The sequence below is a fragment of the Acomys russatus genome, chromosome 6, assembly GCF_903995435.1.
Source record: "Acomys russatus chromosome 6, mAcoRus1.1, whole genome shotgun sequence".
Classification (NCBI taxonomy): Eukaryota; Metazoa; Chordata; class Mammalia; order Rodentia; family Muridae; genus Acomys; species Acomys russatus.
Genome location: NC_067142.1, coordinates 31885169 through 31905689, shown reverse-complemented (window position 1 = coordinate 31905689; position 20521 = coordinate 31885169). Strand labels below are relative to the sequence as shown.

The window sequence follows — 20521 nt, the reverse complement described above, 5'->3', positions numbered from 1 at the left end:
AGGTTCTATTGGCCATGTACCTGGCCACATCATGTCTTTACACCTCTAGGGACAGAGGCTAGAAAGAGGAGCAGGGAATGGCTGCCATGCCACACAGCTCTGCCTCTGGGACCCCTGCCCCTTCCTTGCACCTCTGTCCCCAAGGACTCCTTGTAAGCATTTCTTTGAAAAAGTCAGCACATGCAGGCAATAGTGTTACCATGCCATAATGCCCAGCAATGCTCCATTTCTTTCCCTCTAAAATGGACACCTGGAGGAAAAACTGCAGGAGTCCTAGGGATGGCCTGCAGGGCCTGTTTTCCACAGCCCAGCTCTTTGAGAGTGAAAAGATCCTAGGAGAATCCAACCCTTTCTGAATACCAAGCATCAGTCTTCTATCATCCTAGAGCAGAGGGTCTCTAACTTCCTGGGCCCACACGGCACCTATAAAGATAGTATAAAGCAGCTGGAAAGGCTTCCAGGAAGTACCCAGAATGCTCCGATTCTTGGAGAATCATAGACTGCCCCCCTCCCCACCAGCCTTCACTGCTTTTGCTTCTTGGGCAAGTCCCTTCACCCTCCCAGCCTCAATGCCTCCCACCCATCAGCCTCTGAACATAGCTGGAGGCTTGATGCTCCTGTTAGTATTTGCTCTGGCTCAATTACTCTGTGTCAAGTGAGCCATAAGCAGAGCAGGTGACTCACAGCTGACACCTCTTCAGCGCACAGAAATGCTGATTCGCTTTAGGGGCGGAATACTGGGATGTAAACATGAAATGTTGAGGGAAGTCAACCCAGGGGAAGCCTTCTATTCGAGCAAATGCTGCCATCAGCGGCTGCGGGTGGAGGGTTTGCTAGCTTCTAGGGTGTGATGAGGCATCTTTTTCATCAGATCAGGCCTCTCGATCCTTAAAATGCTTTGAATTCACAGATGTGAGCCAAGAATCCAGAAACAACAAACCTTGCTCCTTGACAGTTCCTGACCTAGAAACATCACTTAGGCCAGGCAGGACTGGCCTCGTGACTCACAGCCCAGGTGTAGATGCTGTCTGAAGCGACAGAGGGCCTGGCCTCAGCCCCAGGCTTAGGGAGAAACGTGAGGACAGACATATTTCTCAGCTTCCCGGGAATCTTTTAAATGAAATCTCATCTTCATCTCGTCTTATATATTAACACAAGATGTTTCGTAACTTTTCCTTTTTCGGGGTATCCTTTGTGTTATTGTTAGATTTGGGCGCTATTCCCTACTGCTTGTGTGCTGGGAGCCAGTGGAACAGTGTGTGCTAACATGGTCTCCTTTTGACTTTATGGTCGCTAAGAGTTCGCTTTCTTGGTCCCTCCATTTGAGCACCCTAGTTCTTCATCAGTCACCACCCTGACCCATCTGTGTGGTTCCCACCTCAAAATCATCTTGCTCTCCCATTGCTTGGCTTTTTCTTTTCCCCATGTGTATGATGGTGTGTGTGCGTGCGTGTTACCGTGTGCATGTTAGCACATGCGACTACATGTACATACATGAAGATCAGGTATGAGACAAGGTCTCTTGTCCTTTACTGCTGCACACACTGGCCTGCAAGCTTCACGGATTCCCCCCTTCAGCCTCACAGCTCCTGGCCTGCAATATCAGACACCTGTGTTTCTGCAGTCAGCTTTTATTTGGGCTTGGGGGCTCTTAGCTCAGTTTTGACAGGCTTGTACAGCAAGCATTTTACTCACACAGCCATCTCTCCAGCCCCTGCTTGGCTTCTCCTAAAAGCACCGTCATCTCCATTCCCTTTGAGAGTGCATCAGATTCAGCTCAATATTACATCGGGGGGTGGGGGGGGGTGTCAAATTGTTCGATGCAGATGCTGTTGTGCAAAGTCCTGAGCTAAGGAGCTAGAGAGACCTCCAAATCAGGGCTACTCAACTTCATTACTGCCTCAAGAGCCTTGAACTTCCAGGAAGAGGAAATTACAAGAGCTGCCAGTGTGATCACAATGGAACAAGCAGAAGAAAAGAAGCCTGTCTCCCTCCCTCCCTCTCTTCTTCCTTTCCTCCCAGGCGGCAGGCCTTCTGCTACCATCAGGGGAGCCTCTTTCTTGGCCCCTCATTTGACACACATTGTGTTCACCTGGGGCAACCAACACCTGACAGGGTTGCAATAGGACACACACACACACACACACACACACACACACACACACACACACTTCTTTGAAGTGAAAATCAGGAAGTCTTTTTATCACTTCCCCAGTCCTGCAGACCCAATCACATGTCAAAAAGATAATGAATAAATGCACCGTCGATATACTCTATTCATTTATGTTTGACAAGTGAGTTGGTGACAGTGCCTCCTTACATCCTAATTAAATATACAGGAGCCAGCCTTGTAAAGCCTTTGAGCGACAAGCATCCTTGCTAGTCCTCTGCTACTAAATCTTTGCTGGGAAATGTGGTAATCAGACTTCTGGGACTCTTGCATTTGAAAGCTGCTGCCATTCTCCTGTATATGGGCTATGGTTTCAGAGAGCGTGTGGCTTTGATAGCGTGGCTCCTAGCCCCCGGGAGCTTGATAATTAATGGCCTCTTTGTTATCAGGAGATCAAGTCTCCCTGGCTCTATGGCTGGGAAGCCAACAAGTAGGGTTATAGTAGAGAGGAAACCAAGGATTGGATACCAGGGAAAGCTAAAGCACATTGTCTTTTGGTCCCAGCTGGCCCGTGACAGGGACAGTAACTCTGACCCTACCAGGGAGGTTCTAGGCCACAGTCCAGGCCACCCAGGCTCTTGTTAATCACAGGGCCTCAGATCAAAGTCACCTGCCTGGATTGGTGGTCGCTAGCTTCTGGAAGCCAGGAGAGTTGTCCTGTGTTTATTTGGTCCCGACCTTATTGCTTCCTCATTTTTACATGACTTTCTTTTAGCGGTGCTAAGGGTGGAACCCACGTGCCTGGTAGGCACACACCCGCAAGGCACACCTGCTTGGTTTTCAAAAGAAACCCCTCTCCTTCCAGTTGAAGGAGTCAAGTCTACTCTCTCTCTCCCTCTGCCGGCATCCTGACCACGGGCCTGACTCTTTGCCCCTTTTGAGTGTATGACAAAGAATCCAAAAAGGGAATAAGTGGTATGACAGACAGAAAGGCCACTCTTGTTCCTAACACCATCTTGTGCGAAGCGAAAGACAACTTCCTGGTCCCCTTCATAGGCAGACAGGTCCTCCTGGCTGTGCCTGCTCATCCCTGGGTGGCTAGCGACCTTTGGCCTGGCTATCAAGACTGCAGCCCCAGCCTGTATGTAGCTCTGCTGGGCCTTGTGCACAGCCTTTCCTGACTCTTCCCTTCCCCGGCAGACTCTGGGTGTGAGTGAGAGTACGCCTGTGTACGAATGTGCCTCTCTGAGTCTCCTAGGCTACTTCCGTCCTCACCACTAACTCCTCTTCTAACCCGCCCACCAGCCCACCATGAGCAGTCCATTTGGAACGTCACGGTGCTCCCGAACAGTAAATGGGCCAACATCACCTGGAAGCACAATTTCAGGCCTGGAACTGACTTTGTGGTTGAGTACATCGACAGTAAGCATTGCTATGTGGGGTGGGGGTGGCGTCAGTGGTGCAGCGCCAGTGGGTAGTGGTAGATGCCCATTAAGGAGATCCTGCCGGGCTCCCGCAGGCTTAGAAGCCTTTTAGCCTGGCTTCATTTTAGTCTGGTGAAATCGATCCCTACCCGAGATAGCAGAGGTGGAAGGAGCAGACTTGAGCAGGAAGGGACTTCTGAAGCCATTAGCAAAAGCCTTGAGTTGCGTGTGTCACCGAGGATCTGTGGACTGTGTGACCTGTGTCCACTCTTGCCCCAAAAGAGGATTCTGAGCATCCTAAAGTGAGCTGGGTCAACTATCTGTGCTCATCTCCTGACTGAGGACTTTGGGTCTTCTGATATCTCTACACTCTGGTCCAGGGTGCAGACCTGAGCTGCAGATGCCCTCTGTTCACAGAATAGTGGAAAACCCCAGTCACAGACCAGAGAGCCAGTGGCTCGAGGTGAGCCATGCACTCTGTCAAAGCTTGAGATCAAAAACTGAATGGATGGCAGAATGTTCCAGACATCTGCCGTCTCTGGGCAAGGGCCCCTGGTCCCGCAAAAGGAAGAAGCCCACACCCCCCAACGACTCTTAGGAAATGAAAGCCTGGCGCTGGCTTCTGTGGTCAGAGGAGGCCTTTAGAGTCCCTATTTAGGTCTGGGCCTTTTCAGCTTCCTGCTGCCACCATCCCCCTCCCACCACTCAGAGATATAGATACTTTATTTGATACGCCAATTTGCAATGCGGCCACAGGCAAACAGCTGGAGGTGAGCCCAAGAGTGAAGTGAGAGCCAGGGAGCCTATCTCACCTCCTTGTGAGACACTAACCATGTGACATACTAACTAACTAGTACGCTTGCCCTCCCAGAAAGCTCACTCAGAAAGTGAATCGCTTCCGGGGCAGCTGACATGCTTCAAGGCTGGGGCAGCCAAGCTTAGTGTGCTTAGTGCTAAGACCGTGCGTGGAGAGGAAGACTTCAGAGACAGACATCGTCTAAGAGTTAGAATTGCATGCTGGGCGCCAGGGAGCTGCCTATTCTGTGTGGTAGACTAGACCCAGGGTGCCTTAGTCTCCTTTCCCCCACCTCTCTGCTTTTGACAGATGAACAGGGACCTAAACACTCTCTCCAGCTCCTGGTGCCTGGTTGTAAGCTGACCTAGGTTTCTGTTCCCCAGGCAACCATACGAAAAAAACTGTCCCTGTTAAGGCCCAGGCCCAGCCTATACAGCTGACAGACCTCTATCCCGGGATGACGTACACGTTGCGGGTGTATTCCCGGGACAACGAGGCCATCAGCAGTACCGTCATCACCTTTATGACCAGTACAGGTGAGAGGGGAGCTGGCCTCGCCATCCCCTGCAAGCATGGGCATCTCATCCTCATTCCTAGCTTCCTGCTTGTCTCTTCCGGGAAACAGGTCTCATCTCCACCCCATTTCCTTGCCTTGCATGGCGTGTCTCTGACCTGCAGGAGAGCCAGGTGTGCATGCCCAGTGGAGACAGAGCCAGGATCTGAGTCAGGGGTCTGAGTCGGGGGGAATCAGAGAAAGCAAAGGACTGAATAATAACAAGAACAGGGAATGCTGGTCCTCCACCACGTCTGTAACAAAAGGGCTCGGGGTTGGGGATTTAACTTAGTGGTAGAGCACTTGCCTAGCAAGCACAAGGCCCTGGGTTCGGTCCTCAGCTCTGGGAAAACAAAACAAAACAAAAGGGTTCGATGCATGCACAGACTTGCTTGGTGTGTGGGCCTGTGGGCTGCTGGAGAGTCATGGGCTGTGCCCCACTGTTTGGGAGCTTGCTTTCTCCATGTGGAACGAGGGGGAAAAGGCTAACCCAGAGTCCTGATTCAGAAATCTGAGCAACTAAACCTGGGATTGGTGTGTATGTTGCTGCCTTGTCAACGTCGGCATTTTGTTTTTATTTAATTTCACTCCAAGTTTTGTCCCGCCTAAAAAGTAAGTGAGTTTTGGCCATTGCTGTTTTTTTGTTTTGTTTTGAAGCATGCTTAGAGGCAGGACAACAGTCTGGCTGTGCAGGAGCTTCAGCCTGGACAGAGAAGCATCTTCATTGTATCAAGCAGCTAAGCTGCCTGGGGCTTAGGAGAGACCAGGTTTAGAAATGTCTCTTTGCTGGTAGGGGAGGGGGTGTAGCTGGGAATATGCAAACCACAAAGGCCCTTGCTTGTCTGTTGATGTGGGTTTGTGCGGCTAGCAGATAGGCTAGGGTTTCTTTCAAATCAGACAGACCAGCCAAGTGGCCTGTAGTCTAAGCCCTGGGGCTAAGGGGAGGTGAGGGAAAAGGATTAAGAGAGAAAAGGATCAACCCTAGCCTCTGGGGATGGCCTAGTCAGATGCGGGTTATTAGACACACAGGATGGGGGCAGGGAACCCCACAATGATTTATGTGAATTTCTAAATGTTGACTTGAATATTCATCACTGTTCCCTCGCCTGGCCACATGAGGCTGATGCTGGTAGCTTGTATCTAGGGAGTCACTGTCCATCTGCATCCTCCCAACTCCTCCAGCCTGGTCCTTCCTGATGTGTCTCCCTGGTGTGCCTCTACCAGTCCCACATGTGTCCAGCCCACAGAATCTGACTGTGCAGCTCCTTGCTTAAAATGAGCCAGGCCAGCCCACTCAGGCAAGACGTCTGAGTGAGCAACCAGGCCAGCCTGTTACATGGGAACCCACGCATCTGGACACCTAACCAAGCAAAGCAGGTAGCAGGACTCTGACGGGATTGGAGATCCCAAGCTCTTGGCCGCATTTGACTCTGTTTCTTTACTAACTTGAGTCTAGCTCGTGGGCAAGAAACAAAGGTGATGCAGGAGGGGAGAAGTCCATTCTGGGGAATGCTGGGAAACTCAGCGCTGCCCATTTTCGGATCTCTGCCTCTCCAGGTGCTGTGGATTAGGGCTGGAGAGGGAGCCAGAGAGAAAAGAACCAGACCTTGCCTTTGGGTTTGGTCTAATTTGTTTCAAGCATGCAATATAGGGGAATTAGTAAGGCTGACGTTTGGTTCTGAATGCTGTCTTCAATGCCCATTTTTCTTTGTGCTGGATCTCGAGAGGCCTGGTCCGCTCACCAGCCTTGAGAGCCACAGAAGCACGTAGCAGTAACAAGTCTCCCCAGAGCCCTTCTCAGGCAAGCTGGAACATCCAGGCTCAGTACCCTGTCTCTGAGTTCAGGATATTCACTTCCTCCTAGGACAGCTGGAAACTCCTGTGTGCAAACCACATGGGGAAAAAAGAAATATTTTCACTCTCTGAAATCTGTGTGTATCTGTAAACATGTGTCAAAGCGGTTTCCTGTAGTTGGACTCCAGGGGCAAGCCCATTCAAACCCCAGATCTCTGAGTTTCATCAAAGCAAAGCTTTTGTGAACATCTCTGGGCCTCAACCACATTTAGGCATTTAGTCAAGCACAGGGCATCACTTTAGCCTGCAGATGACATGCTGCAGTAGTTCCGGAAGGAAGGAGAAGGGACTTCTAGGAATGCTACCAAGCTTTCTAACCCTTACCAGGAAGATCCCACTGGGAACTTAATCACCCCCTTATTAAAGTTTCTGAAGCCAGAAACTTGATGGGCTACAAATATGTGACCCTAGATTCTAATTGGCCCATCCACCCTTCATTGTATGTGGGAGCTGGCGGAAGCAATCACACAGCAGGCTGCTGGGCACTCAGGAGGTCAAGGGGACTTCGATGAGACAGGATGTATATGGAGAAAGTGACATGGGAGAGTAGCCGCAAATGACTCTCAGTGATGAGCCTGTTGTCTACGGCCAAACAGATCCTTCTGGCTGGACACAGGAGTTGAATGAACTGTCTGGTTAGCAAGTGAATTTCCCATCTTTTTAATAGGTTGGAGGGTGCGGTTCTGTAAACTTTCCAGGGAGATGTAATATTAACATCTGCCCCAGATTGGAATCGGCACCAAAGCCCCTAGAATGACTTATTCATGTTCACGTTTGAATAAAAGGAGTTTGCTGGTGATCATTTACAGAGCTGTACACAACTATGGACAGAGGCATTTCCCCCAAGTTGCCAACTGGCCCTATTACCAAACCTAATGCTTGGTATGACTGAGTCTACAGCAGGACCTGATGCAAATGTGGTTTCAGTACTGCCCAGGGGTAAGGCGGCAGAGGCAACTGCAGGCTCAGACAGCATAAGGCACAGACAACACTAGACTGGGAAAGTGATTTTTCTGTGTGCTCCATCCTGGTCTCAGAAAACAATGCCCAGCCATGGGAAGGCTGGCTTATGTTGTGACTGTCTGGTATATAGACTAGTTAGGTAGATGCTTGCTGCGAGACACAGTTACGGTGTGGCTTGGAAGGCTTGATTGAGCGTGAATGCTTTTTGTCCACAGCAGCAAGCATTTGGACCTGTGCTTGCCAGGCTCTTGGAGGAGGAAGAGCAGCTCCTGTCGTTTGCAGTTGGAGGTGGGGAGTATAGATGCCATCTTTGAAGGCTGACAGTGTTAGGCTCTCAACGCCAGTCTAGCAGATCAATTGAGTGCAGCCTTGGTGGTCAAGTGTAATTACTCCAGAGCCTGGAGGAAGTGACTTCCTCTTAGTCTAAGCTGAGATCATCCTCTCGTTCTATTGTTTTCTATTCTTGAGAAACTAACTTGCTCTGTAGTAGGGTGTAGTCAGTGGGCCTCACTTGTCACTTGGTTTTGTGTCTGAAGTTCGCAAGAATCTTTTTTTTTTTTTTTTAAACATTTTTCAACCGAGTCTGAAGCTACATTTCAGCATTGCCTGGTACTGTCAGAAGGGCATCACGACCTTCTCTCTGAAGAGAAAGGGTGTGTCGTGGAGATGGCTGCCAGAGTACCAGAACAAAGCCAAGCAAGATGAGGGTGCCAACGGGTCGTTGCAGAGATGCAAACCAACCTCTCTGCAAAGTATGGGTGTCACTGCCCAAACCCAAGTGAAGTAATTCCCTCACCTACTGCCTAGGCATGATACATAGGCAGGAGGAGCCATGTGGCCCCTGGCTGGTACGGGGAGAACCAAGAGTGGGTCCCAGGTCATCTTTCTTCCGTTAGGGTTAAGGTGATGTGTTTAGGAAGCAGACGCTGGGTCACGTGGTGTGTGATCAGCGCTACACTGAGTACTGGTTCAAAGAGACAACCCTATTCTCAAGACAGGAGCAGCACAGGCTGGAGAGATGGCTCAGAGGGTAAGAGCACTTTCTGCTCTTCCAACGATCCTGAGTTCAGTTCCCAGCAACCACATAGTGGCTCACAACCATCTGTAATGGGATCCGATGCCCTCTTCTGGGTGTGTATGAAGACAGATTACCCGTATACACTAAAATAAATAAATATTTTTTTTTTTTAAAGCACAATTGGAAACCAGGACCCAGGAGACAGAACAGTTCAATGTTAGTTTGTGTGGTGCAGGGACAGTGAAAGCAAAGGCCAGAGAAGGTGTACGCTGGAGTGATCAGAGGCTCTGGAGGGAGGAGAGACTGCAAAAGGTAGTCAGAAGAAAGGATGGCAACCTAGAGTCTTAGGTAAGGTGGAAATGCGGCATGAAGAAGGCTAGGCAGGCATGAATTCCATGTGGCAGGAAATAAGAGAGACATTACCTGATGAGCATGTGGGAGTGGTTACTCTAAGCTTGCTGCACTCATGGGTACCGAAAAGGCATGAGTGCTTCACCCATGTGTCAGGGTTGTTTAGTGGGGCTTGACAACAGACCTTGGATGTAAAACATGCTTGGACGTTCAGGCTGAGGGGTTAGGGGGAGAGTGTTGGACTCACCGCTGCGGAGTCAGATTGCCAACCTGAAGTCAAGAGTTGCCTGAGGTTAGAGTCCGGATGGGGAGGTAGGTGTGGAAGAGGTCAGCTCACCTGAGATGCTATCTGAGACTTGGTGATTAGAGGAACCTGAAGTCAGCTTCCATCCGGCGATGGAGGAGCAGACTTGGCAGGGCAGCATGGCCCTGAGAGATGATGGGGCCACCTGATCAGAACAGGACATGGGCTGTCTCAGAAGGTCTGACGGGTTCCTGTGGGCTTGTGGGGTTTTGTTTGTTTGTTTGTTTGGGTTTTTTTGTTTTTTGTTTTTTTTTTTTAAGATTTATTTATTATTATGTATACAGTGTTCTGCCTCCATGTTCACCGGCATGCCAGAAGAGGGCATCAGAACTCATTATAGATGGTTGTGAGCCACCATGTGGTTGCTGGGAATTGAACTCAGGACCTCTGTAGGAACAGGCAGTGCTCTTAACTTCTGAGCCATCTCTCCAGCCCCACGGGCTTGTGTTTGAAGGCATAGAAAGAAGAGAGTCAGGAGGAAGAAATGGAACCTGCCACAGGCGTCCAGGGGTCTTTTACAGGAATGAGGGACCAGGGTGTTGCATCCTACTTTAACTTTGGAGGGAAAAAGAGAAGGAAAGACCTTTGACATGTAAGGAGGAGACAGCTGCAGAGGCTGTGTGGATTCAGGATCACCAGATTCAGAGAAGGGGTCTAGAGGGCAACGGTGGAGGAGTAACAGGTTCGCTGGACTCTAAGCAGCAAACTCCAGCAAAATGATGAGGTGAGGTTGGGATGGGGATCAGGATGGGTCTCCGCCTTCCTCTAGTTCTGGGGCAAGAGCTAAGCCATGAAGTCGTTGCTGAGAGACTCACTGCTACTCTTTTTCAGTAGAAAGAACAGCTAGTACAAACCTCCAGAGGCAGGAACGCAAATAAGTGGCTGAGGGGTTGGAGTGTGGAGTGGGACGCAGGGCTACAGGTGATAAGGCTGGCTCTCTGTCAAAGCCTGATTGGATGAGGAAGGTGAGGTTCCCTCTTACAGCCTGTAGGGGTTTTGGAGGGTTTGAAGCAAGGAAATATGTTAATACCTCGGGGGCTCTGGGGCTGCTGTGTGTGGAGCACCAGACAGGAGCAGGAATGGAAACAGGGTGGCCCTCCCTTTTCACCACAGCATACACAGGCCGGGGTGATAACAGCCACATTTCTTGTGGACTCGGGTACTTTTCAGCAGGGCAGCTAGTTCCGGGTCACCACCAAGGGCCTTTTCATTGCTCCCTACTGTTTATTGAGAGAGCCTTCCTGGTGTGATGGCCTTGGCTTGGCCCTGAGAAGACTGAGGAATAGTTTCTGCATCTTATATAGGCAATAGGTAAAAGATGCCCAGGAGCAAGGGCACAGGGTATCTGTCACGGGTCCAGTGTGCCTCTGAGATGGAGGCTTGGTGCTGTGACTCGCTTGGTGCTGTTGTGATCCTGTTGCTGCCTGACTCGGCCAGGACATGTCACCGTCCATGGCTCCTTCCCTTCTTGAGTCCCAGTCCCCAGAAAAGGCTGTGTTTCAGGAAGTATCCTCTCGTCCACACAATGAAGGATGAGCGGATACTTAGCACTCTCTCCCACTAACCCAAACCCCAGCCCCTGGACGTCACGGACACCATCAAAACAATCTTGGGCTCCTGCTCTTAGACCCACCTGTATTTCCTTCAGACCACAAAGGGATCTGTGAGGTGATCTCCAGTCATGGACAGAGGGGAAGTCAAGTTGACGTGTCACCCTGTGAGGTGACCTGAAAGTGTGGGCCCAGCATCACTGCCTGCCTCACCCGGGTACCTGGGCCTGAGTTATCTGCCTGGATTGCTGTCAGGAAGCACACAGTCCCAGCTGGGGAGACTTGAAAAGGCACAGGGCCACCTGAACCTCCATCTGGCCCAGGACCCACTGCCAAAGCCTGGTGGACAAAGAGGCTGTGCTTGCAAGGTGTCCTTCAGCGGAGTTAGGCAGTGTGACCGTGCTCAGGCCCCTGACAGGTACCAAGGAGGCCCATTCCCTGGAAATGTGCTGCCACAGGGCATCACTGAGTCTGACCAGGCTGTGGCCAGCGTGTACAGTCTATAAGAGTGCCATGCCTCCACTTTAGTAAATGTCGTTACCATACAAGGCCTGCTCAGCCCTCTGCTTCTCTGCTCCCTGCACCCCTTTTCTTTGCCTCCTTTCTGATCTTTTGGCCCTTGGTTCCTTAGTCATTTTCTTTTTTGTCCTTTGAGCAGAATGCAGCTAGGTGGTAGCTGTAGGCTCTAGAACAAATCTGCAACAGGAGCTGTGTGCCTCCCCCACCTCTCCTCCTCACTGCTCCTCCCCCAGCATTGGCTCATGGTCTGCTTCCCACCCTCCCTGCCAGCTTACACCAATAACCAGGCCGACATCGCCACCCAGGGCTGGTTCATCGGGCTCATGTGCGCCATCGCCCTTCTGGTGCTGATCCTGCTCATCGTCTGCTTCATCAAGAGGAGTCGCGGTGGCAAGTACCCAGGTGAGATGTGGGGCAGGTGGTCCAGCCCGCCCCTGCGTCGGCCAGGCCCCCACCGGATCCAGGGCTCTGCTCTCTGCTCTTTGAGACTTCGCACTTCAGGCCTGTGGCATAGTTGGCCTTTTTCCTGGAAGCTGCCAGCAAGCAATTGAGTTAGTTATACTTGGCCCGGATGGATAGATGGATGGATGGATGGATGGATGGATGGATGGATGGATGGATGGTACAGTCTAGGCAGCTCCAGAGGGTCATGGAAGGAACCTTGGCTCTTGCTGAGATAGCCTGCCTTCCCTTGACTTATCTCCTGTTTGCTCGGCAGACAGGCTTTGTAGGTCATCGAGACCCTGTGTCAGGGCAGAGGTAGGAAGTGCGGTGGCCATGTCAGAGATGTAGAGATGCCAGACAGAAGCGGCATAATCAAGAGAGAATTTGCATGGTGGCCACGCCCTGGCTTGTCTTGATGTCCATCACCACAGACTTGGCAGCTCTGTGGGATACAGGGAGAGGTTGGGAGAGGTCTCTAAATAACACCCTGGGTCTTCTTTGAAGTCTCACAGAAATATATCTCTCCTGCCTCAAGAGCCTTCAGCGTCAAGGACAAGGACCTCCCCGATTCTTGTTTCAAAAAATTATAATTTTTTTCCCTTCAAATGGGCAAGAGAGTCTTTGCTCTTCCAGCACCTACTCATCCCATGGCCTGTTCTCACCTCTCAAATGGGTTGATTATCCCACTCCAGCATTAAAAAATCCTTCGTATAAGCAGCCGTGGTATCTCAGTCTCTGTGCTGGATGCTCAGGATACAGGGGGAAGACCTGGGTCTTCAACATTACAACTAGCTCAGAGGGACCAACCACAGCGTAGCAGGATAGCCCTTGGTTATGGCATCATCCCAGAGGCCATAATAGGGAGAGGGAGCATGCCAATGAGAAAGGCTCCCAGGAGGGCATCTCCATCCCAGAAGCATAGGAAGCAACCTCCTTTCTAAGTGCTCTGCTCCTACCTTTGGAGAAACACCCCTCCCCCTGAAGAAAAAAAGCCAGCTCCTGTCACCAGTAAGGACATATATAAGGCTGATTATAATGCAGAGCAAAATGAGAAAGGGCCAAACCAGGGAGTGTCTGCCTTTGGCAGAGGAAGGGATGTCATCTCTGGTGTATACTGGGACAACTTCAAGGAGAAATGGCAGCCGAGCTGAGAGGTTTGTCAGCTGGGGTGTAAAGATGCCTTGGGTGTGAAGGAGGCAGAATCAGCTTAGCAGCTGATTGAGCCTTGGGGGCATTAATAGTGCTTTGTTAAACTTGTCGCTGACTTGTCGCTGAGCCTGAGATGGCGTCTGGGGGTGTGTAGTGTATGTGTGGTGTATATGGGTACATGCACTTATACACAAAGGCCAGAAGAAGATATTGGCTGCCCTGCACTGTTATTCAGGGTCTCTCACTGAGCCTGGAGCTAGGCTACTCCAAGCAGTGCTCTGTGTCCACCTCACCCCCACAGCCCCAGAGTTATAGGTACATAGAACAACGCTCGGCTTTTCACATGGGTGATACTTTCGGGCTGTGTGTTCAGAAACGCCCTAGAGAATAGAGGCGTATCCTTTTTAATCATCCTGCCTTTCTTCCCTTCTCTTACTGACCAGTGCGAGAAAAGAAGGATGTTCCCCTGGGCCCTGAAGACCCCAAAGAAGAAGATGGCTCATTTGACTACAGGTGAGTGATCTCCTTCCTCCCCTGGTTACCGGCCTTGCTGCCCTGAAGCAGCTCCCTCACGGCAGCCACAACCTCCTGCCCTGGAAGTGGAGAAGCCCTTGTACTTGAAAAGGACTTCCTGTTTGATTTTTTCCCCACTTTTTCACTCAGAGTAAGCCCTGGGCTGCTTTTCTGTGATGGGGGGTGGGGTGGGGGGGTGACCATCAGGCCTCCTCTCAGCCAGCATCCCACTCCTAACCCCCAAGATAATAAATGACCCAGGAAGGCTCACCACCCTGGGAGCCGGTGCCGGGGCTAAAGGGACTAGGCTGGGCTGCCAGCTGGTGCTTCTGCCCTGTGCCCACGCTCCCTCTGACCAAACCTTTCAGTCAAGATTTTGCCAACTTGTCACTGGCCCATCTGGATGGTCAATACATTTCTGAGCTCAGGAATGGGTCAGGATAGATCATGGCATCTCATCCGAGACCATTTGGGGTGGGAGAACCCCCCCCCTCCTCCTGCACCCCTACCCTGTGAACTCTGGCCACAGGTCACACCACTGTCCTCTGACTGCTCCTTCTTTATGAACCTCTACCTGCTCTTCAGGAGCCAGGCACCAGGCCAATGGGTAGATGCCCAGAAGCCATCTGGCAGCTTATGGCCACAGCTGTCCATCCAGCTTGACTTCCCTGTGAGAGGCTCCTCCTCCCTGCCTAGCTGTCCTGGGATCACATGGCAGGGTCCAGCTTCTCTCTCTCTCTCTCTCTCTCTCTCTCTCTCTCTCTCTCTCTCTCTCTCTCTCTCTCTCTCTCTCTCTCTCTCTCTCTCTCCCCACCCCACCCCCCATATCCTTGGTACAGCCCAATAGAGTAGAGGTGAGGACAGGACAGGCTGTTTCCACCTGCACCTCTCCCCACTCCAGGCCAGCTTCAGCTCTGTGGGCTCTGCTCCCAGAGCCTGCATTTGAGTGACTCCAAGAGTCCCACTGGGGAAAGGCTAAAATGTAAATGTCAGAAGAACTAAGTTTCTAAGGGAATGGGCCTGGGAGCAAGCAGTGGAGTCTCCTCTGACGTTGTTGGCTTTGTTACTGGCTACCTTTGTCATGAGGCCCTACCTCCTTGCCCCTTGTCTGTCCCTCTTGGACCTTGCAGGTCTCTGGGGGGCCAGATAGACAGTTGGCTCGACCAGGCGCCCTTTCCTTCAAGCCTCCTTAGGAAAGTGTCATTCTTCTAGACCTCTTTGTGGGGGAGAGAGGGTAAAGGCAGTCGAACTACTCTGTCACAGGCATCGCCTAAGATCGCAGGAAATCCCAGATAGTTACACTACAGCTCATAACAGTAGCAAAATTACAGTTATGAAGCAACAACAAAAATGATTTTATGGCTGGGGATCACCCCAACAAGAACTGTATTAAAGGGTTGCAGCATTAGGAAGGCTGAGAACCACGCTCCTGACCAAGGCCCCTTTCCCCTCAAGAACCCCCACATGCTGAAGCCTCTGACTCTGCTAAGCTCTCTCTGCCCACTCGTGCATTTAGCTGACGTCCCTGGACCCAGAACAGAAACCCTCTTAGACCACCTAGTGTGGTGTCTGTGTAGTGGCATGTCGGGGGAGGAGCCTGACAGACAATAAGGATCGGCTGTGTGCAGGAAGTTCCGCTTCCTGCTCCATTGCCTCACCCTGCCTGCTGTCCTTCCTGTGGCACTGCTCTCAGAGCACACAGATAGATCACTAGAGTGGGTCACATTCACCGAGCATACGGCAGGTTCAGAACAGTGGCTTTGTGACCCGGCTATAACCCATCCATCAAGAAGAGATGGAGCCTTGCCTACGGCCTGTGACCACAGGACAAATCTCTCTGCTCACTTGACAAGAAGTGAGCACCCTGAGGAAACAGACTCTGCCCAGGCGAAGCAATGCCAGTGCTTTGGGCCTAGCAAGCAAAAGGAGTACATATTCACCCCCATATGTAGGGCATGAATACTACATTAGGGAATCCTAAGGGGATTCATATACGGATCCAGGGACTTCAGCTAAACACACCCATAGACAGAGACAGCTCCACATAGTCAGAGAATTCAGCACATGGGTCTGGGGATGGCAGGCAGAGGGACCTTGGTCCAGAAGCATGGGCCTTGTGTAAGGAGTCTTGAATGAGAGTGCCTGGTCTAGCCAACTGCCTGGCAATCTGGGCCCCATCTGTTTCTGCTCAGCTCCAGCTCTATCTAAGGTCCCTCCCTGGTAGCTGTCTACCCAAGACTGGTTGTTAAGGACACACTGAAATGGCAGTTTAGAGGATATGGTGTAGTACCCACTCAGACTACCTGGCACCACTGTGGGTCCTTCTGCAGGCTTCTAGACGTCCACTGCTAGCTCATAGCGGCTTCCTGCCTGGGAGCCTATATCACCTTCGGAATGTAACCAGCAGCACCGGGTCTCTCTGTCAGACAATTTTCCAGCCAGGAGGAAGGGCACCACACTGTCTTGATGGAGCAGTTCCTAGTACTTAGAGACTATAGCTGATATGTGGCTAGGCATCTGTCCTTGTAGGCTAGGGCCACGGTATCTCCAAGGCCCCAAACTCTTGTCACCCAGGAGGGCCTTAAGGTCAGGGCCTAGAAGGGGCTGATAAGACCCTCAGGCCTCACCCACTTCTCGGTATGGCCCTCCCTCCCGCCACCCCACCTTATTTGCTTGTTGGGCCCAAAGTGGTAGCATTGTTTTCCCCAAGCAAGTAATGCCCGAGATGGAAGTGGAAAAGCAGAGCCGGTCTCCTTAGGGTGCTTGTCAGGAGCAGGGACTTGCTCCACACGGCAGGCCATGGAAGCTCCACCTTCTGCTCCTCTTGATGGACGGGTTATAGTCAGACCACAGAGCAAAGGGTGAGACTCACGGGAACAGGAACCCCCTGATTCTTAGCACGTGGCTCACAAGCTGTGCCTCTCGTTCTCCTAAGATAGCCATTCTCTGCCTGCCCCAGCCACAGCGAGTTGACCTGGCTTGGGGGGCGGGCGAGGGGATGGGAAAGGACATCAGACAAGGAGTTAGAAGTCCTCGCCCTTCCCCAGCATGCCATTTGCCCTGGGGAAGACACTTGTCCTCTGTGTGCCTCGGTTCCCCTTTTGTAGAGCCTGCCGAGCAAGGGAGGGTGAACACTGGAGCATCTCCAAGTCTCATCCTCTTGCACTGTGTGCTTGGTAGGAAGCCAGCTGCCCTATCCTACCCTGCCTGGTTTGGGCTACGCTGGCCAGTCTGGGCCTGACTCTGTCTCTCTCTGGCCAGTGACGAAGACAACAAGCCCCTACAGGGCAGCCAGACATCTCTGGATGGCACCATCAAACAGCAGGAGAGCGATGACAGCCTGGTGGACTACGGTGAAGGTGGCGAGGGCCAGTTCAATGAAGATGGCTCTTTTATCGGCCAGTACACAGTCAAAAAGGACAAGGAGGAGACAGAGGGCAATGAGAGCTCGGAGGCCACGTCGCCTGTCAATGCCATCTATTCTCTGGCCTGATGGAGCACCCCAGACGCAGTGCTACTTTGCAAGTAGGAGGGGAGAAGGGGGAGACAAAGCAACCGCAGACCTACCACCAAGCCACAACCACCTTCGGGGACAAGGGTACAACCTGGGGGTCTGCCAAGCTGTGAGGACCAGTGCCCACCCAGCTATCCACAACCCCCTCCTAGTGATGCCCCCAAGGCCCTTTGGGTGCCATTAGATGGGAAAGCTAGAGCTGTGCTCCTTGGAGGGAGCCCTAGTCCTTTGCCCTGTCTCACGGACACCCTGAGCATTCCACCACAGTGGCCGCCCTTGATCTCGGCTCACATTCATCCATTTGTATTTGCTTACAATCTCTTCATTGTCTTTTTTTTTTTTTTTTTTTTTTTTGCTTTTATGCATCCTCTCCTTCCAACCCACTGTCTCCATTTTCTTTTACTTTCAAAAAAAGAAAGAAAGAAAGAAAAAAGTCCCTGGAGAAAGAATAAGTGGGCTCTCCCCCACCCCAACCCTGAAGAACGAAAAGATGGGCAAAGAGGATTGATCCATAACACAACACGCAGAAAAGCTGTAGTATCCAAGCTGCCACCAGGCCAGTGTGTTTCCGAAGGATGCCTTTCGCCATATGCCTCCCCCACCCCCACTCCCCAGCCATCTGCCTCGGCCATGTCCATGCTGAGCTGGTCTTGGCTCCTTTCTGGAAAATGACAGTGTTTTTTGGCAGGGAGAGGGTGAGCAGGCAGGACTCCTTTCCGAGCTCTGGTTTGGTTGGGGAGGAGGGGGGAGGGAGGGGCGGTTACCGCTTGTTCCTTGTTCTTACTCTGCCCCTGCCACCAGAGAGTCTGGGAACGATCCTCTGCGTGGAAGATGAGAAAGAAGAGTTCAGAAGGACTGTGGCAACAGGGGGCCCCAAGCAGAAGCAAATGGTCCCTGGGTAACGCGGCAAGCCTCTTGAGAAAAGAAAGGGCTGGGCTTGGACCTCTTTTGTCTCTCCCATTGAAACGCAGAGTGGAGGAGAGAGGACCACCTCTGCCCACCTGGTCAGGGTCTATGCTGCTACCCTCGGGGAGCCGGGAACCCTGTGTGTGATACAGAAGTGTGGCTGGCGTATCTGGGGGTAACAGTGCTGCTCCCCCTCCCACCCTCTCCTGGCTCAATTGTGTCTGACATCGACTTGTGTTTGATGTAGTATGTGAATTGGGGATCTGCTGCCCCCAGACTGAGCCTGTCTGTCCTTTCACTAGGGTACACATACATATCAGGGGACCATGAGGTGCACCGTTACTGACAGTGCTGTGATGCCCCTGCCTGGAAGGACACAACGCTCTTCGTATGCCTTATGCAGCTCTGATCTAACCCCGCAGTTCCCAGATCTCCTACCCCTATTCTGCAAGCCTTGATGCCTCCAGTGATGTGTGTCTCGGGACCAGGGCAGCCTATGCAAGTGTCCCCTCGGGACCAGAAGCAGCCACTCCACACATGCCCTTACCCCATCCCCCGCTGCACACTCCCTGCCCCCCCCCCCACTGCCCTAATGGAGACACTCGCAGGCCTACAGTTCTCAGCCTGAAGGTGCTGCCTTCATCCCCCACCTAAGCCACTTTTGAAACCAAAGGTACCTTGCCTCAGCGACACAAGGAGATGGGAGATCTTGAGCCAGAGTGTCGTCCTGTAGCTGTGTCTGCAGCCTGAGGCAGTTGTGGGAGGGCAAGGTTGACCCGCTGTGAATGGATGGATTACCTGCCATTTGGTATGGTCTCCAACTTGAGCTAGTAGTTAGGGGCCTGGGCAGGACCGAGGCTGTGCCCTTCACAGACTTTCAAAAAGCATCAGTTGCCATATGTTTAAGCCGCAGAGGTATTAGCAGCGCTTGCATCACTTGATAAAGCATTCGGTTGAAGGTCAAGCCCATAGGCACACACTCTTTGCAGGTAAGAAACCATATCCCAGAGATGAGCCAATAACGTTTGAACTGAGAGTGTGCCACGTTCCTTTGGACTAACCCATGGCCTGCACTGCTGCCTGGAGGCCTGAGGGACCGCTCTCATGGTGAAAGGGGACAGGGTAAACAGAGGAAGACTGGGGGTAGGGGTGTGCTCAGAGTCCCCCACTCCCCAGCTCTAGTCTAGCACTATTTGAATGCAGCTGGGCATTTCTGAAGGGGAGGGTGAGAAAATATACCTGTTCGCTGAAGTAAAGGATCATCTTCTCCCAGAAAACACTTTGGATCTGGGCAGCGTGGTCCGTTTCTCAGGCATCATTCACACAGCACCGCCCAGCTAGTAAGCCCATTGCTCGGAGAGCAGGCTTTTAGAGGAAGAGACTCTTAGATGTCACTATGGTTATCCACCTGCCACAGACAGCCTGGAGAGGGCTGCTTTGGTCTTAAGGGTCTGGGGGCGAGCTGAATCCTTAGGCTGTCTTTGTGCTTTGTTCCAGCTGCTCTCTCATCCTCAGAACCATCCTCTGTATAGGAAGAGAAGGCTGTTAGCCCCTCCCTCGGGCTGTTGTTTTGTGGGTGCTGATAGTTGCCCCAACCACCACCATTCACAGCTCTCCTGGCAGGAACAGAGCAGGTGCGAAAGCAGGAGCAGGCTCAGGGGTGTGAGGTTGCAAGGGAGAAGTGGCTCCTTCCAGGAAGGGAGGAGGCCACTTTCCACAGAGCCTGCTAGAGTTTATCCACCCCTACCCCACCCCCCAAACTCAGCAGGAGAGCAGTATTGCCACTCCCTACATCTGGATCTCAAGCAACCATCACACAGTGATGCCTGGTCCTGCTAGTGTTTCACCTGTCTGGTGGGGGCAGGCCGAGGGTATGGGGCATCTTGCAGTGATCCTGGCTATTTATCAAGTGCTCTGAGCCAAGGCTTGAGCCCTGAATACCATGTAAAGGAGTGAGGTCAGATGTGGTCCCTGCCCACCCAGGGCTGATGTGACTGGAAAGGAGAAGTCAACTGGGACATACTGACCGTTAAGCCGGAAAGCACTATGTTCTTGTTTGCTTATACTGCTGATTGCTTCAAGTCAGAAGGAGGAGGCTTCAAAGGGAGAACTTGGTCCATTGGGCCAGCAAATCTGGGTAGGTCATGGGTTAGGCAGCCAGCCCTGTGCTTCTTTAATATGTCTGTCTCCCCCAATTTATTGCCCTTTGAATACTCCTGTTTGGAGGTGAATAGGTACAGGTCAGGATCCGCTGCCCCACCCTGCTTGGGATATGCTAAACAGCCCATATGCTAAATAGCTGATATGCTAAACAGGGCACATTGGTCTCTGCTTGAGCAGAGAGCTGAGTTGACACTAGAGGGAAAGCCAGGCTGCCTCCTGCCCTTGTCTATTTCCTTTGCCCCAGAGGTCAGTGTAGGAGGGACCACCCTGTCCCAACAAGGTCTGGAATGATCACTGGGCCAAGAGTCAGCCAGGGTCTCAGCTCGCCCCGTAAGGGTGACTAAGAGAATATGTTCCTGCTCCTCAGTCAGCAGTGAGAAGGGAATGGCA

At 51.9% G+C, this 20521-nt stretch overlaps 1 protein-coding gene across 17 annotated transcripts in view; it reads left to right on the top strand.

Moving 5' to 3' along the window:
- Positions 1-17805, top strand: part of Nfasc (neurofascin) — a 169966-nt gene extending 152161 nt beyond the window's left edge. For 10 of the 17 annotated variants that reach the window (XM_051147390.1, XM_051147387.1, XM_051147395.1 and 7 more), the window contains 5 exons: positions 3416-3532; positions 4714-4866; positions 11713-11844; positions 13479-13548; positions 16810-17805. In XM_051147390.1, coding sequence (XP_051003347.1) covers positions 3416-3532; positions 4714-4866; positions 11713-11844; positions 13479-13548; positions 16810-17041 — 704 coding nt within the window. In that variant the 3' untranslated portion in view covers positions 17042-17805. The remainder of the gene's footprint in view (positions 1-3415; positions 3533-4713; positions 4867-11712; positions 11845-13478; positions 13549-16809) is intronic. The other 7 variants (XM_051147401.1, XM_051147403.1, XM_051147400.1 and 4 more) reach the window with 1 other exon arrangement.
- Positions 17806-20521: the final 2716 nt, after the last annotated feature.